Source organism: Andrographis paniculata, unplaced genomic scaffold (assembly GCF_009805555.1).
Source record: "Andrographis paniculata isolate CXL003 unplaced genomic scaffold, ASM980555v1 Contig9END, whole genome shotgun sequence".
Lineage (NCBI taxonomy): Eukaryota > Viridiplantae > Streptophyta > Magnoliopsida > Lamiales > Acanthaceae > Andrographis > Andrographis paniculata.
The window spans coordinates 3,364,558-3,382,189 of record NW_026137639.1 but is presented as its reverse complement, the minus strand read 5'-3'; the positions used below and the strand labels follow the sequence as shown (position 1 = coordinate 3,382,189).

Genomic DNA, 17,632 nt, shown 5'->3' with positions numbered 1-17,632 from the left:
GCAAGTGCTTCTTGTCAACGGCTAGGGTACTCAAGAACTCCAATGTCAACGTACGTTGCGTGTCGTCCTTTATGTCGAAGAAACGTCCCCAAGCACCCACCCCGAGGTACCTCTCACACTCACTCACTGCATTAAGCGCAACAACTACCTCTTCGGTTATGTAACATCCGGTAAGAAAAGTTACCTTCTTCAGTCAATTGAACTTCTCCGCATCCGCCGGGTTCTCAAATGGCCTCAAAGCTTGGTCGTCGGAGGCAGGAACCATGGATGGAGATACGCCGGTGATTTTCTTAGTATGCCTGGCCCTCTTCTTCACGGGTGCCATGCCGATGAACAGGCAGCGAGGATAACCTAAAACATACAAACGCAACGAAGGAGAAAAATTAGTAAATAGTTTAAAGTGCACAGCCACTCAAAAAACAGGGAAAAAATATGATTCGTACGGCCATGCATTAAGAAATGCATTTACACGCGAATCGAATGCCCGCCAGAAAAAAACAGGTACTTTCGCATGGCAGTGCATCAAAGCTGAAGGAGAAAACAGATAGTGGTAACAAAAGGAAACAGAGAGATGCAGGTACGTATGCACGTCCATGCAAGTGTGTCTTAGTTTCACTGCTTCCCCTAATAAATACAAGTACCATACGTGCTCTACACGAACAGAGATCTACGGCACAATACACACGGCCGTGTGTGATGTTTCGCATTGTTTCGGCTTTCAATGAAGACCGAAACAGAAAAATAAAGCCCACCCTGCACGGTTGTGCACGATGACGCTAGTATTGCATGAACTGAATTTTTCCTCGATGGCGGGTCTCCGCAATTAAAGGTGACATGGTATGGCATCGTCGTTGTCTCCGTTCGCTATAAAACATCAAACGAAATACTTAGCCTTCGAAGTCAATATTACAATTCACATTCAACACACTACATAACCATCTATGCCGATTACATAGAAACGAACATCGGAAAATTGTAATGGTATGTTGGCTCTGCCTAAACATCCATTACGTCGAACCGATCGATTACACGTAGTAGCAAAAGGTTACACACTAGGGCTGAGGCTTGCTTGCAACTATGATTTAAATGACAAGCCAGAAGCATACGACGAACACTACGATCATTGAAATGACTGTCCACTTGCAGGTTCGCCCTTTATGTGGTCGAAGCTCTGCGTCCGTTTCGGTAGGGAACCACAATTCCCAGTTCCCCGTCTGCATTCTTTTGTTCTGCCCATTCCTTACAGGTGTTGTACTTGATGCTCCCCTAGTGAACGGTTGTTGTGTTACGGCATCTTGTACTACGGTGGCCTCCCACTCCGAACACCACCAAAAGGATCCTTGCCCATGAGGGCAATATGGGCAAGAAAAGTAAGGACGGCCAGGGTTCTTAGCGTACGCTTATGCGCTTCAGCATGAGTGTTCCACATAGAGCACATCGGGGGTGCACTTCATGGGACAACATTTTGAATCAACTGCGACACATAGAATATGAAGAATGTCCAATGCTATTGTCATACAGACAAACCGGTATACGCTAATATATTACGCAAATACGTTACAACATTTAAACCGTAATGCAGAATTTGAAAGTATGGCCAAAAGGGCCCTAACTTAGAAATTCTAATTACCATACGTCTACGGATTAGTTTTGATTCCCTCGTTACGTTTTACCTATCTCTGCTTGTCCACATTCCATTAGCAAGGTGTTCGCGAAACTGATTCCTGTGTGGGTTGTCAAATAGTTCCAGGTACTCATCCGGGAGTGGGTCGCCCGTGGTTGAGTTCCCCGTTTCCTCAAGTGCAGGTTTGCTGCCTTCTCCGTCGTGGTTTTCTACGTTCTCGCCCGCCGCTACCATCAAATTGTGCACAGTAGCACACGCTTGGACCAAGTTTACTTGCCGGTAAAATTTATAATTCGGCATCGGACCTCTTAGGATTGCAAACCTCCGCTTAAGAACCCCGAAGGCTCGCTCGACGACATTGCGAAGTTGAGAGTGTCGATAGTTAAATAATTCTTTCGGACCACGCGGACCCCCTGGAGTGTCGCGAAATGTTTGCAAATGGTAGTGATAGGAGCGAAAGGGTGTAAGTGTCAAGGCGGAGTTGGTGTATGCCGAATCCGCCAGATAGTATTTACCTATCACACCCCGCATACGTTAGAGGAGTAGGCATGGGTACACGCCCGTAAGATAACTTCGAGTACGAATGTGGGTAGACTAACCTGGCGGGGGTAGAGGAAAGTCTTGTGACACGGCTATTGCGTGATTTAGAACCCGGGAGGCATGTGCACTCCCCTCAAAACCCGCATATACATAGACGAATCGCATATCATGGTCTACAACGGCCAAGATAGACTGCTCGGTATGTCCGTGCCGACTGCGGAAATGCGGTGCATCCGCAGCAGGGACGCTTGCATGGATCAAGGTACCATCAAGGGCCCCAACGCAATCCTGAAAAGGAGGTTGTAGGATAGTACAATAGTAGTGATTTGAAGTGGTAAGGTACAATAACGACCACAGAGAACAAGTTATACCTTAAAGAAAGGCATAAAGTGTCGGTTGTTTGCAATGCGAGGGTGAGTGATACTTTGATCTGCAGGGGAGACGACCTCGAATCCGAGTAGACACAATGCCTCACTTACTCGTTTCACGTGGCGCCAGATGGTGTGCGTTGAGTGTTGAAATCTCTCCGCCACTGCTACGATGCCTATTAGAGTGGGAAATTGTATGTAGAAAGATCGCGAGAGCCTCATGAACCCCTACACGCGTCTGTACATGTGGCTTAATTAATCTTCGCACAGTCAACGTATCGCACATACGTAGGAAAGTCTCCTTCGTCACTCGTAAAATATTTTTAATCCTGACCGGATGTCCATTTATAAGCTCTTGTGTAAAAGCTGAACCACTCAACATGGAGTCATAGCAACATCTTGGCTGCAAGCATTGTACAAATGTGGCTGCGGCAATGCCGGACATGCCATGCAATGCCTCCACGTATGCTACTTCCATCCGCTCTTCGTCCGACTCATCGCGCCTGATGGTTTCCTCTTCATCCTCTTCCCGAGACTCTTCATCACTAAAGGCAGGATAACCGCCGTTACCATTGTTGTCGGCGTTGGAGTTCGTCCCAATATTAGTCGCCATAGTAACTGAATAAAAAGGGTTAAATCAAACATAGGAAATTTCAACAATAACAATCAAGCGTACTTCTAGCCGCTTGCAAGGGCGGCACAATTGGAAACATTCACTCAAACGACTACTAGATAAGGTACGACCACGTAAGATGACATAGTCGGTTCCATAAACTTAAAACGTAAATCAGGTTCCATGACTACTGCGCCGCAAAAAAAAAAAGGCCCACATTCTCCGCCGCGCGGGCGTCCACGAGAGGAAGAGCACTTGATGGTCTAGGAAAGATATTTCGCGTAACGCGCGGACCAACGCCACATCGGGAAGATCGGTGAACGAGTCGAGAATAGCCCTGCGCTCGGAGGAGGGTCTCGCGGCGCTCATTGTCCCTACCAAGTAAGCTCTGTTGAATCATCTCTTACCCCCTCTGAATTTGTCCTTCAATTCGCCGTGTGAACTCTTCATTCACTGAGACTTCCCCACGCCGACGACGAGGGTCCCCAGACCGATTCTGCATTGACGGGCTACTGGTATAGTCCTCGTTCATCGTCGATGTCCCGTGCGGACCATCAAACTCATCGCGTAGGTCTTCTACTCTAACGTTAGATGGACCGGCACTCCTGGGGTCCGTTCGTTGCGTCCTTCTCTGCGCCGAATCCATGCCGCGTGGAGGGGCACGGTTCGATTGGCCGGCGTCCCCGTTGGCATAGTAGCCCTTGAACATTTCATGACAGTAATCAAAGTGCGCGAACGGCCGCATCAGTAAGTGGCCGTCCCCGGGATGCGCCTGCAATTCCACAACCGCTACCATCAAAGAATGCGCTAGTCCCCTACGTTAATTATGTGTTGGGATGAAAAGTGCTACCGATAACCAAGCAGCTTTTTGAGCCTTGCTAGCGAGTACCACCCCTGTCGTCGCGTCCCAACCAAGTCCTGTTTGACGTACAACAAGGTCACATAGATGGCCGTATTGAAGTTTCATCCGCTTGAATTTTCCATAGAGTTGCTCGTAATCGTAGTCGCAGCCTGTTTCCTCGAAGAACTCCTTTACTATTTCCGACCACACCTCTGGAGGAAAGTTTTTCCCCTTCATTTCTTCGGCAACAAAGTGCGTCCAACATATGTGAGTGAAATATTGTTCTAATTTGTAATCCCAATGTGCTGGGGGACGGGGCACAACTCCCTCAACAGCACGGCGACAAGGCATCTACGAAGGAGAACAAGAGAAAATACGAAACGAAGTACAAAAGCAATAACTAGGAAGAACATAAGGAATGATGTACTTTCACGATTGACGGCGCAGTGCAGATGGGTACCTTTCGTTTTCTTTTGCGGCTATAGACGATTATAGAACTCCCGACGGAGCTATGGGCATCCGGGACATAGTGTGCCTCCAGCTTCGCACTCTCTTTACGGACATGTAGAGCAGGGAAGACAGGAATATTGCAAGCACATTTATTGCAAACCAATAGGAAGAAGGACTTGAACAATTACGATTATTGGGGATTAAGGTACATCAAACATTCCATATAGCCACGTCATAAGTTCGCACCCCTACCGGATTCCAATTGTAAGAAGGCGTACCTCGTTGACATTGTCGAAGATCACCCCTTATACGCGATCGGACATAAAGGCCCGCGAAGATTGCTATTCACGGGTTCTCTGGTGTATTTGTACGAAGGGAACCCCCTACCGTGCACCACTGGAAAGGAACGAAGGAATACTCAATCGAAGGCATGACATAGTTACAAAGCATCAGATGGATACGCACAATATCATACTCCGAGGGGGCTCCATTCGGGTTTGGCGGTGTGACTATCAGCCCGCTCGTGACAACGTTAGTACGAGGCTACTTAACGACTTACCTATTTTAGGAGAACTCATATATTTGATTCGTCACCGCTACATTTCTAGCTACGTTGACGAGGCTCTAGGTGACACTCGAATTTAGCAACAATAACACTACAATACGAGTGCATTTTGCGTTACCGATTCCACACATCTAGTGGGATCGAAGATCGTACGCCGACCGGCATTATTACGAGTACGACCAAACCATTGGCGCATTCTTATTTTGAAATGTAGTTTGATAGAACGTCCTCCTACAATTTACACATTCATCTTCTATGAATTCTAATCTAGTTTAAACTACGTGAGTACACACGCCCCCGTAGCAACTGTGAGGTGAGTAACAGCAAAGTTCTTCTACAAAACGTCGAACCTGAAATTACGACACACATTAACTAAGGTAATGATGTACATCTTCCTGTCTTCGGACCAAGTTAGAAGGTCTAACGGAAGGAGTAACGGGGGGTGCGTCCGAACGTGGTCGTCCTCCTCGCCGGGCGTCGAACCCGACCAAGGGCGACCGGAGGCGCGGCGCGATGCTTATAATTTTTCCTAAGAAATGCCCACAACACCAACAAAATAACCTACGTCGGGTAAACGGCATACCATACATTTATGCCTATTTGAAATTTGAAACCCGAGGTGACAGGGAACTTCTTCCCGTGAAACGAAATGCTATGGCTAAACCCGGCGGCACAAAATCTTTAAATAAATAGACCCACGTAAATACGACACCTACGGACTACTCAAATCTGTCGAACCCCCGTAAAATCGAAAACGGAAGTGAAATTCTGGCGTACCGTGAATGACGAAATGAGCAGGGTAAACGTTTTCTCGCTGCCTCCCGGTTAACGTCGACCCTCGCCCAATTCTACAAGACGGACGCTTCCCTCGCTGAGATCTACAGAGATGGACCCTCCAAATTTGCTTGTGGAGATGGGGAGGATGGAAATCGATTATGATAGATGAGGAAGAGGAAAAAAAGAAAAAACAAATAAAAATAAAGGAATAGTGTAAAACAGTCAAAACCTACTTGTGTAGGTGCAGAGGCTGTCAGGGGTAGGCACAGTCTCGCCCCCAGAATTGCTCACACAGGAATCCAATAGTAGATTTGGGAAACTATGGCCTAAAGGAACATACCACCATTTCAAATCAATTTCAAACAATAATCAAACAAAATATTAAATTAACCACTTATTAAATTCATTATTTTAATTATTCTTATATTGTAATAATATAATAAGTTATTATTATTTATATAATTCTTACGCAATAAATAAATAAATAATATATATCTAAACAAAATCGAAACCAAAACTAATAGGTTTTTTTTTAATAAAACTAAAACATAAGAAAAATTAAAAAAATATATTAAAAATGAATAAATATAAATTGACAGTCCAAATCCGAGCCAGCCATTTTAAACTGTCAAATAGGAACTAAAACCGTAATTCCAAAAATTTCGATTTCAGTTCAACCTTTCGATAAATCGAAACCGACGGTTTAAACCGTAAATCGTTTGGACTGTAATAGGATTGTTATATTGTTTTTTAAGATGGAACCACTATTTATGAAAGGAGATTTGTGCCTTCGAAATACTATATAGTGTGTTTGTTTTGTATTTTGATATTTTTAATATGAGGTATGAAAAATTATGTAAGTAATATAAAAATAAATAGTGAATGTAAAGTAAATATATTTGCATTGTGTATGCTATTAAAAAATATTTTTCATTAACTCTTTATAGATAATCAATAATATCATATTTGTTTAGTTGTAGTTTAAAATTGATTTGAAACGAAGTGTTTATTTAAAATTTTATTTGAATAATATATATACATATATCTTAAACACATATATATGAAGAGTTATACGGATGACTACCTATCTTTACGTTATTGTCCTTAATAGTGTAAGATTTGTTATTTACAACAATTGTACTAAGTGGTAATATTGTAGGCAAGTATGACTAAATTTGTCAATTACCCCCCGCGTTGTCAGTTATTATTAGGATATTTGGTGTTGTTGAGGGTTGTGTTTTTCCATTTCAATTTGCTATTTTATAGTGATTTACTTGTGCAAAATATATAGATATGAATATTATTTTGTACATCTTAATATTTTTTCTAATACAATAATTTAGTTACAATATACTAATGTTATGATATATATAAAGAAAAATGCATTTGAAACTAATGCGGTGGTTTTTGAATTTGTTGAGCACGCAAAACAAAAAATATTTGAGTTCGATTTGACAGTTGTTCTTGCATAAAAATGAAAACATCTGAGTTTGAGCTTGAAGGCCGTCTCAGAGTAGTAATCGACCAATTCTATCAATATATATCGACAATAATTAAAAAATATAATATAAAAAAATTATTTTGAAAAAATAAATATTTTTTTTTAAAAAAAAATTGGTTGGTTGCACTGTTATAAATTTTTCTTATATATAATTAATTTTTTTTCTCCTCTTTTTATCTGACCAATTCGGTGAGCGACTTACTTTTTGTTTTAAAAAAATCTATATTTATATTCATATAATGTAATTTTTAAAATTTAATTAGACATTTAAAACATATCAATATTAATATAGAAAAACAAATTAACTAAAGAAAAGTATAATATAAAAAATTATTTTGAAAAAAAATAATAATAATTTTTTTTTTAAATATATTGTTGTACTGTTACAAAAAAATATATATATTTATATAATTTATTATATTTTATTTTCTCCTATTTTCATCACAATCAACTAGATGTCTCCTCTTTTCACCCATTTAGCCACATTCTCTCATCTTTCCTTCCCAATCGACTGTACGGTTTTACTCCTACCATCCGACCCATTCTACCACTTTCTCTCCTCTTTCCATCCCAACCGACTGGACGGTTCTCCTCATTCCATCCGACCTATTCGATGGTTAGACATTTTTTTTTCATTTTCTCTATTCCCTATTCTCTCTCGTAATCGTTTATTTATTTATATTTATATATTCATATTTATATAATGTAATTTTTAAAATTTTAATTAGAAATAATACAAAAAAAAATCAACTAAGAAAAGTATAATATAAAAAAATATTTTGAAAAAAATAAAATAAACTTTTTAAAATTGGTTGGTTCCACAGTTATAAAAAAATATATATATATTTATATAACTTATTATATTTCTTTTTCTCTTCTTTCTATCTCATTCTACCACTTTCTCTCATCTTCCCATCCCAACATTGTTCTCTCTTTCATAATGGTTTTATTTTTAAATTTATATATTCATATTAATATAATGTAATTTTTAAATTTTTAATTAGAAAATTGAAATATATCACTATATATATTACATTTTGTAGAAAATAATTTTTTAATAAATTTTAAACACATATATAGGATGAGTTGTACGAATGACTACCTGTTTTTACGTTATTGTCCTTAATAGTGTAAGATTTGTTATTTACAGCCGTTGTATTAAGTGGTAATATTGTAGACAAGTATTACTAAACTTGTCAATTAACCCCCGCGTCGTCAATTATACTTAATATTGAGTGTTGTTGAGGGTTGTATTTTTCCATTTAAATATATTATTTTGTAGTGATTTACTAGTGCAAATTATATTAATATGGATATCACTATGTAGATTGTAACATTTTATTTAATACATTAACTTAGTTACAATATTCTAATGCTATGATACATAAAATATGCATTTGAAACTAATGCAGGAATTTTCGAATTTGTTGGGCACGCAAAACAAAAAATATTTGAGTTCGACTGAACGGTTATTCTTGCAAAAAAGGAAAATATCTAAATTTGAGCTTGAAGGCCGTCTCAGAGTGGTAACCGACCAATTTTGTCAATATATATATCGACAATAATTTTTTTTAATAATACATAAAAACAAATAAATTAAAAAAATATAATATAAAAAAATAATTTGATTTTTTTTTTTTTAAGATTGGTTGGTTGCACTATTATAAAAAAATTTATTTATATAATTATTTTTTTTTTCCTCATCTTTCCATCCGACCAATTCGGTCAGCACTTCCTTTATGTTTAAGAAAATATCTACATTTATATTCTTAATTTTTCTAAATTTATATATTCATATTTACATATTTTGAAAAAAAATAAACTTTTTTAAATTAGTTGGTTGCATAGTTATAAAAATATATATATTTATATAATTTATTATATTTATGTTTCTCTTCTTTCTATCTCAACTTAACAGATGGTTCTCTTATTCTCATCCAACCAATTCAGTCACTTTCTTTCCTATTTTCATCCTAACCAACTGGACGGTTCTCTTCCACCAATTCGTTGAGACACTTTTTTTTTTTTTTTTTTTTCATTTTTTCTCTAATCTATTCTCTCCTTCTTTCTCATAACAGTTTATTTTTAAATTTATATATTTATATTAATATAATATAATTTTTAAAATTTTAATTAAAAATTAAAAATATATCAATCTATATTACATTTTCTATAGAATAAATTTTTAATAAATAACTAAAGAAATATATATATATATATATATATATGTGTGTGATAATTAGGAAGTTATGACCTTGATTTTGTTTTCTTTTTACTCTTAGCTCTCTATCATGTTTTAATTTCAAGAAAGCTTGTTTTATTCTTGTTCTTCCAGGTTCATCACTTTATACACCAGAGTTCATCCCTTGCTACATTCTTTCAGCCCTTGCTGCATTCTTTCAGCCCCTGCTGCAGCGGCATCACCTCTTGGAGTCATTGCAGGTGCATGACTAGCAACAGTGACGGAACCAGCTTTGCAGCTCGAGGGGGCAAAATTATTATATTTATTTGTTTTTATTTTCACCATTTATTTTTAGTTTCAACTTATTTCGAGCTTGTATTTATTTGAAACAGTCATTCAGTTGTTTTTGTGTACAAAAAAATAATACTCCCTCCGTCCCATAAAAAAATATCCATTTGCTTTTTGCACGTAATTTTAGAAATATTATTATTATATTAAAATATAGTAGAAATAAAATAGAAATGACTAAAATAACCTTATGACATTTGTGTAATATATTGTAAGTTGTAAGGGTATTTGTAATGTTAAGTAGATAGTACAGTAACTAAAAAAGAAAATGAATACTTGGGACGGACTAAAATAAAAAAATGGATACTTTGTTATGGGACGGAGGGACTATAGAACTTTCTCGTTGATTCATTTCTACCAACTTGATGTCATTTTAATTTTTTTTTAAAATTTTTATTAACACTATAATGTGATTGTGAAGAAAAAAAAAATAAACGAAAATAATATTTAAGATAAAATATTTTATTTTTTATATAATATATTTATAAATTAAAATATTATATATTATTAAAAACTAAAATAATAATAATACAGAGGTTTACGTAGAATATTAATCTCAAATTGGAAGACAAATTTGATTAATAAATAAAAAATTAAAAAAAAAGTACATTTAAAAAAAAAAATTGGAAAAGGCTTGGAGGGTCAGTTGACCTCCCAAGCCATCCGTCACTAAGTAGCGACATTGGTAAAACTTTAGGCTCCAGTAGCTAATCACCTTACTCAGATACTTATAAAAATAAATCAAATAAGCACTTATCAAATCTCAGCTCAGAAACATAGTTCCAGGTAGCAACAACTTACAAAACCTACGCTACCACTATGTGACAGAACCAGCTGTAAAAATTCGGGGCGGAGGGGGTGCAAAATTGATTTTTTTACACAAAATTTAAAACTTTTTTTACTAAAAAAATAAAATTTAAAGACTAAAAGTATAAATCAAAAAACAATCAAACGGATAAAATTTTTATAATTTTCTATATCACAAAATAAAAAAATTTAGAGGGATAAATTACTATAAAATATATAATTTTATTATTTTTTACATCAAATAATATATATATTTTGAGGGTTGCGGTCAACTGACTCCCTAACCCCATGTAGTTCTGCCCTGCTACTACTTGCTATATCATTCTATTTTTCCGTGATTCTGAACCATTTTATTGATATAGACTGATAGACCTTTCATTTGAAGTACATACGTAGAAAGCCCATAAGAAACGATGTGCAGTCTGCAACCATGGACAATTTGTTTAGCTTTTTTTTAGGTCAAATATTGGCTAACAAGCAAGTAAATAATCAATGAATTTGCAGCTTGCTGTTTTAGGTGGCTCTTTCCTGGGAACCTTCATCTCTGAGAAGGTTAGATAGATCACTGAAGAATTACCCGTTGGTTAATTGTTGTTTTTCTTTCCCCTAACGTGGGTATGACTCAGTGTGGGGCAAAAGATAAGCGGGGCAAAAGATAAGCACCTGTTGTTGCATTGCATCTTTAATTGGAGCTGAGTCTGCTGACACATCGCATGAATGTGTGTTGAACATACTCTTCCCTGTATTGCAAGAGATATTTGACCTTATTTATAGCTAGAGGGGACAACAGTTGCGAGCAGCTAAGAAGTTGTTTCAACTGCTGAGCGGTTAGACAGTTGGGGGCGATTATTCTGTTGAAGCAGTTGCACTAGCCATAACTCCCAGGGCATCAACGCAGCTAAGCGGGGCTATCCTTGCTGGCTGGTAGCGGAAAGGCTTTACCGCTCCGAGTTAGATACTTAGGCATTTCCTTGGAGCGGTTCACTCACGCTTCGTTGCGGCGGATGTCTGGTCGCTGACTCGAGCGGGAAGAGCGTCGCTTATTGAGCGGACATCGTCGTTGCTTGACTTTTAGGACTTAACTTTTCTGGACCAGAAATATCGCTTAAAAAGGCCAAAAACATTAATAATCTCGAAAAACCAATTCGGGATCATGTCAAGCAAAATATATCAATAAAGTATACTATAAATAAGATATTGTAATGGTTTTCACACCGAAATTCAAGTAATACACAGTTTTGTCAAACAAAGAATATGCTATTATTTGGAGTTATCAAACCTCCTCACACTAAACCTTTGTTCGTCTTCGAACAAATTCAATCGCGTGAATAAAGAATTGCCCCGTTCAAGGCAGTCAAGTATTGCCTAAGATCAGTGCCATGGTTATGGATAGAGTGAATCTTAAGCATTCAAAACTTGTCAGCTGATTTAACATGAGCGGAGTCATCCAAATATAATCAACTTTGCTAGCTCAGCGGGGACTACTTTTTTGAATAAGGGAACCTTAAGCCGAAGGATGTGGAGAATCAGTTTTTTATTTTTATTTTTATTACTCATTAGATTTGCAATGGGTCACGAGTTTCAAACAAACATTGTGTCTACTCGTGACATTATTTGATTTTCACACACCTAGGCCTTTTCAATCTCCTTTAATCATTCTTGCTTTGCTTACATCGTATCTCAAACAATATTTAAGAATTTCTCTTTTCAAGTCATCTTGTTTGAGCGAAGTCGATACACAAAAATTCGTTTGCCTTACCGAGTATGAGAAAAATGAAACGAATGGGGCACTAACCTTTACAAATCATATCAGCGGATTTCTTGGTTTAACTTAAGTTTAGAGCTTGCAAGTTGTCTAACCCTACTCTAAAACATATGATAAGACTAACATAACGATGTATTAAAAGGATTTCAAGTAATATCACATGTTTGGAATTATGATAGGCATACAGTACTGAAAAATTCAACTTTGTTACCAAAAACCTGTCAGTTTCATTGATCAAAAATTATGTACAAGCCTTGCTATTTTCCAAAAATATGTACATGACAGGGGAATGGTCCGAATTCATTTGTCCTTGGGGCCCGTGGATCCACATCCTGCCGAAGGAGATTTCTTGCTTTGCTGCCGCACTAACTCCTCAATTAACTCCTCAATTCGCTGCACTCTTTTCGTTATATCAAACTGTTGTTCCATGATTATCACATTCTGCTGGGTGATGGCTGCGATGGCCTTAAGAAGTTCAGTTTGGCTCACACCCAGACTTGCAACTTGAGTGTCCAGCGCGCTAACGCACGATTCTAGTGCGGCGTTCGTCTTTCTTTCAGCAGTCAGTATCTCAGCCAAGTTCCCCAAGTGTGAGTCAATTAGTGATTGCAGCATAAGGTATTGGCTGAGCATCGCTTCATCGAGTTTATCCAGTCGTTTCCTAATAGTTTCGACTGTCGCGCGGGAGGCTGAAGTGGTTGCCTCCGCGGGTGCTGGTGATTGTCGCTCGGACTCAGATGAGCTGACATCTACTGGCTCTGGTTCATCCTCGGAATCGGGTGCTGGTTTGGGAGTGACATCCCTCAAGAAGACAAGCTGCCAAGCTGCCTCGTACTCCAGCTGTTCGGCTTTCTTCCTCTCCAAGTATCTTTTGAAGCGCAACTGGAGTTGGGTCAGCGGCTTCCAGTATTTCAGTAGTTTGGCCAGCACCTTTATTTTCCTCTTCTTCTCTCGCTCAAGCTGTTGCTTTTGTTGGAGCTTTTGTATTTCCGCAAGCAACTGAGCTTTTTTCTCTATAAATTTCTTCTCTTCTTTATCCTCCTCCTCGTCGATTAATGTTTCATATGATTTTGCTGAGGCAGGAGTCTGAACTTCTGCAGGTGTCATTGTTTATGTTGGTGTCTGAGGGCTATAAGGCATGGATTTGTCTTCGGTCGCCCCCACCGTTGCCCCTGTCGCTTGCGGGGACACCTGCAAAATCGGGAGAGTTGTTATAACTGCTTCAACCTCATCGGTTTCATCATTTCCCAACCACATTTTCATCACAATATTATATGTAACTGAATTCAACCTAAATCCCATTGTCCGACCATTCTCATAAAGCTCTACGGCTTTGGGAATCCAACCACCATCAACTAAAACATTCAAAATTGTGTTAAAAGATTGAACAGTACGCACACAGTTGAATGACCTCCCCATTTCATGGGAAGACCTCCACAGCTTTGTCAATCATACCTGCCTTCCCATAATGCCGAATCAATCCAATAAACATAGCTTCTTCACATTTTATATCACTGGTCTGCAGGAAATCCAAAACAGCATTGATATCCTCAAACTGCAGTTTTTTAGAATTAGGAGTACTGAGGAGCTCAATTTAACTTTGAAATTGAGCATATGGAAATGAAGTTAAAATTTTGATAAGGAAAATGGCTAATGGAAATCAGAAGCTCAAACACACCGAAGAAAGAATAACCAAAAAATCTCTATTGGTCCACAAGTAATCATACTCCCACCTATTCCAAACCAGCCCCACCTTCTAAAACAACATAGCATTAATACCTGCTTTGTTCACAATGGGTAAGATATATAGATGTCAGTAGGTGAAAAGTGCACACTACAAAATGTAGAAAATCATGCGGGCATATCTCAACAACTAATCCAAGAAAATTGATAAGGGAAGGAAAATTAAGGATCACCCAAAAACTACCAATCATAAAAACATGCAAAAGGTCAACAGCAACTGCCTATAGATTCAAACAAAAATTCTGCCAAAATGGAGTCATGTCCAAAATCAAAGTCACAAGACCGGAGCATAATTAACTTTAAGCAAAGAAATGCCATCAATAAAGTCTCCTCACAATAAACAACACCAAGAGCATTTTGAGCACTAATACATCCTTGAAAACCTTCAGGAATTATCACCAAACATACACAGAGAGATTAACACTAAAGTTGTATAAATCCAACATTAACTTTGTTACCAACAATTAAAGAAAATAGAATGCAAACCCTTAAACTTGACTTATATTCAATAAAATCAACACAATCGATTGCAACTAACACCAAACAATCAAAACCTTAAATCCTCATAACAGCCGCCATTGAAAAAAAAAATTAAAAAAATAAACAAAAACGAGAAGGTGATATCCCGATAGTTGATATTAATAACAAAAAAACAAATTAAAAGTAGTGCAAGAAACTTACAAATCTCAGACGAAAAAGCAGCAAAAAAGGAGAACGAATGTGAGGAAGAAGATGACGGCGGCGGGAGACATGGAAGAGGAAGGTGAGTCGAGTGCGTGGGAGAGGCTGTGAAATGAAATGGGTTTGGTGGCTAAGGTTAACAAAATTATTTAGGAGCTGGGAGGGTGGGCTAATGGGGACGAGGAACGGAAGGAAGGAGAAGAAGAACCGGTGTAGGCTGCTGCGGGAGTGGATGTTTTTCTTAGGGCAAACAGCATTAAATAAATATTTCTGGCGGATTTTTATTATTCAATATTTTCTAAAAAAAAATATTAAATTAAATAATTATTATTTTATATTATACTTAGAAACTTATTTAGTATTTAAAATATCAGTTAACTTTTAATTTTTATCACATTCATTAATATATTTATAAAATATATTAATTAACTGTTTAAATTCAAAACTATTCTTAAATTTAAACTTAAAATGCTTATAGAAAATATGTATTTATAATTAAAATTATTAGGGCAAAAATTAATTTTTAGTTCAAATATAATTAAAATTTATCAATTTTGGTTCTAATATAAAAAACTCATCAATATTAGTCATATACTAAATAATTTCAATAAATTTTGGTCTCATTATAAACAATTTCAATCAATTTTGATTTCAACGTTAAAAAATTAACGGAAATTGCTGACGTGAACGTAACAGAATTGACGTGGCAGCTGACCTGAAAAGTACACGACTATGTACATTATACACTATCATGTTGTCACATGATCATGTATATTTCAGTATACAATTATACACGATTATGTTTAATTCACACGGATGTATACTATTTTGTTTTTGGTCTAAACTTTTCCTTTATTTTTTAATATATTTTTTAAAAATAATATTTTAAATTTACAATAGTTGATATAGTTAAAATGGAAAAAATCGATAGTAATCGAAATATAATTAAAATGTATTAATTTTAATTCAAATATAAAAATTTATAAGATATGTTCTTTCGAAAGATTTTGTCTAACATTCTACTATTCATCTAAATTTTTTCTCTTATAAATATTCAATTACACAACTATTTTTCATTTTTTATATTATATTAAAATTTTATTTTACATTTCAATATAATTTCAAACAATTTCAACATAGACACATATATAATTGTATTGAAATATAAAATTAATTTTTAATACTATAATATACAAAAATAAAAAAATAGTAGTGTAATTGAATGTTTTTAATAGATTTTTTTTTTTTTAAAATAATAGAATTTTAAGCAAAATTTTTCAAAAGAATATAGTCAATAAGATTTTATATTTGAACAAAAATTGATACATTTTAATTATGTTAGGATTACTATTGATTTTTTTTCCATTTTAACTATATCAATTATTCTAAATTCAAAATATTTTTTTTAAAAAAATATAACAAAACAAATAAAATTTTAGACCAAAACAAAAAGATATACGGCCGTGTAGAATTATACATGGTCGTGTATAATTATACATTGAAATATACATGACGGCGTGACAATATGACCATGTATAATTGTACATGGTCATGTACTTTCCAGGGTAGTTGTTACGTCAACCCCGTTACATCCACGTTAGCCATTTCCGCTAATTTTTTTAACGGTGAGATTAAAATTAATAAAAATTGTTTACAATTGGACTAAAATTTATGAGTTTTTTTTTTTTTTTATATTGGAGCCAAAATTGATAAATTTTGGTTATATTGGAACCAAAATTGATTTTTTTCTTAAATTATTATTTCATACTAGTATTACTTAAGTTTTTATAAAAATAAAATTAAAGATAATATTAATATTAATAAAAAATTAATGATTAATAATAATAATAAAAATTTAATTTTGTTATTTCTATTATACCATTATCTTTAATTATATTTCTTAATAACGTATTAATACTAAAATATCCTTAATTTATACATAAATTATATTATATCCATAACAATTTACATTTTTTTTATTTGTATCAATCACATAATAATTGACACATTTTTATTCTGAATAAATTTATTAAATCAAAATATATTTAACAAATATAAATCAATATAAATTAACTACATAATATATAACATAATACATAACCTATGACTCACTCAAACTATGTTTATTTTTATCTCATAATTTTTTTTATCTATATTTAAAACTTACATTTTTATAAAATTAATTTATTTTAATAATAAATAAATAAAAAAACGTTTTATTTATTTGTACATATCAATATTGCATCTATTTTTTATTGGGATATAAATTTCGGAATATTTAAGTACATATTCTAATTCTTTTTAATCAAATAATTAAATTTATTTTAAAACTATCAATATTATTAATTATATAAAAAAATTAATAAAATAATATCATAATTCTCTATTATTAACTAATTAAATATTATTACCTTAAATACGGTGTCCATAATAAAATGTATCAATTATCTCAGGACTAAAAAAAGTATTATCAAACATATAAATACAAAGAGACCGAATATAAAACTATTATACATATATTTTTTTTTCTCCGATCAAAAAAAATAAAATATTACAAAAATTCAAGTTGATGCTTTTGTCCGAGACATGACGGGGAGAGTATTACTCCGTCCGTCCCACTTAATTTGTCCATCATTTCTATTTTCATATGTCTCATTTAATATGTCATTTCTTATTTTGTAAATATAATTGTAAACTTTAATGACATTTTAAAATTCATAATTTATAATTTTTTTATTTTAAGTAAACTATTTAGTCATTTTAATCTTATTATATAATTATTTTTTTATCAAATCATAATTATTTTTACTAATACATTTCTTAATTA

General features: G+C 35.0%; 2 protein-coding genes across 13 annotated transcripts; both read right to left on the bottom strand.

Annotated features, from left to right (window-relative positions):
• Positions 1–3,548: 3,548 nt before the first annotated feature.
• On the bottom strand, positions 3,549–4,223 carry LOC127244460 (uncharacterized). Its single transcript, XM_051265017.1, has 2 exons — positions 3,996–4,223; positions 3,549–3,917 (listed from the first exon to the last, which is right to left on the bottom strand). Exons 1-2 carry the CDS (start codon positions 4,221–4,223, stop codon positions 3,549–3,551), a joined length of 597 nt encoding a protein of 198 aa, XP_051120974.1.
• An 8,283-nt stretch (positions 4,224–12,506) lies between these two features.
• On the bottom strand, positions 12,507–15,038 carry LOC127244133 (uncharacterized). Of its 12 annotated transcripts, XM_051264479.1 has the most exons (5): positions 14,806–15,038; positions 14,060–14,160; positions 13,837–13,900; positions 13,673–13,736; positions 12,507–13,572 (listed from the first exon to the last, which is right to left on the bottom strand). In XM_051264479.1, the coding sequence occupies exon 5, from the start codon at positions 13,486–13,488 to the stop codon at positions 12,682–12,684; it is 807 nt and encodes a 268-aa protein (XP_051120436.1). In that variant the 5' UTR covers positions 13,489–13,572; positions 13,673–13,736; positions 13,837–13,900; positions 14,060–14,160; positions 14,806–15,038; the 3' UTR covers positions 12,507–12,681. The 12 variants fall into 12 exon arrangements, with proteins under 12 accessions (XP_051120436.1, XP_051120433.1, XP_051120432.1 ...); XM_051264476.1 differs by lacking the exon at positions 13,673–13,736 and having other exon boundaries at positions 13,780–13,936; XM_051264475.1 differs by having other exon boundaries at positions 12,507–13,736; positions 13,837–13,936.
• Positions 15,039–17,632: the final 2,594 nt, after the last annotated feature.

What these genes read in the sequence shown, in the direction of transcription:
- LOC127244460 (XM_051265017.1), bottom strand. Translation starts at nt 4,223, where the DNA reads ATGAAGGGGAAAAACTTTCCTCCAGAGGTGTGGTCGGAAATAGTAAAG. An exon ending in AAAAAGCTGCTTGGTTATCG is followed by an intron (nt 3,918 to 3,995) that starts GTAGCACTTTTC and finishes GTGGAATTGCAG; the next exon opens with GCGCATCCCGGGGACGGCCA.
- LOC127244133 (XM_051264476.1), bottom strand. Translation starts at nt 13,488, where the DNA reads ATGACACCTGCAGAAGTTCAGACTCCTGCCTCAGCAAAATCATATGAA.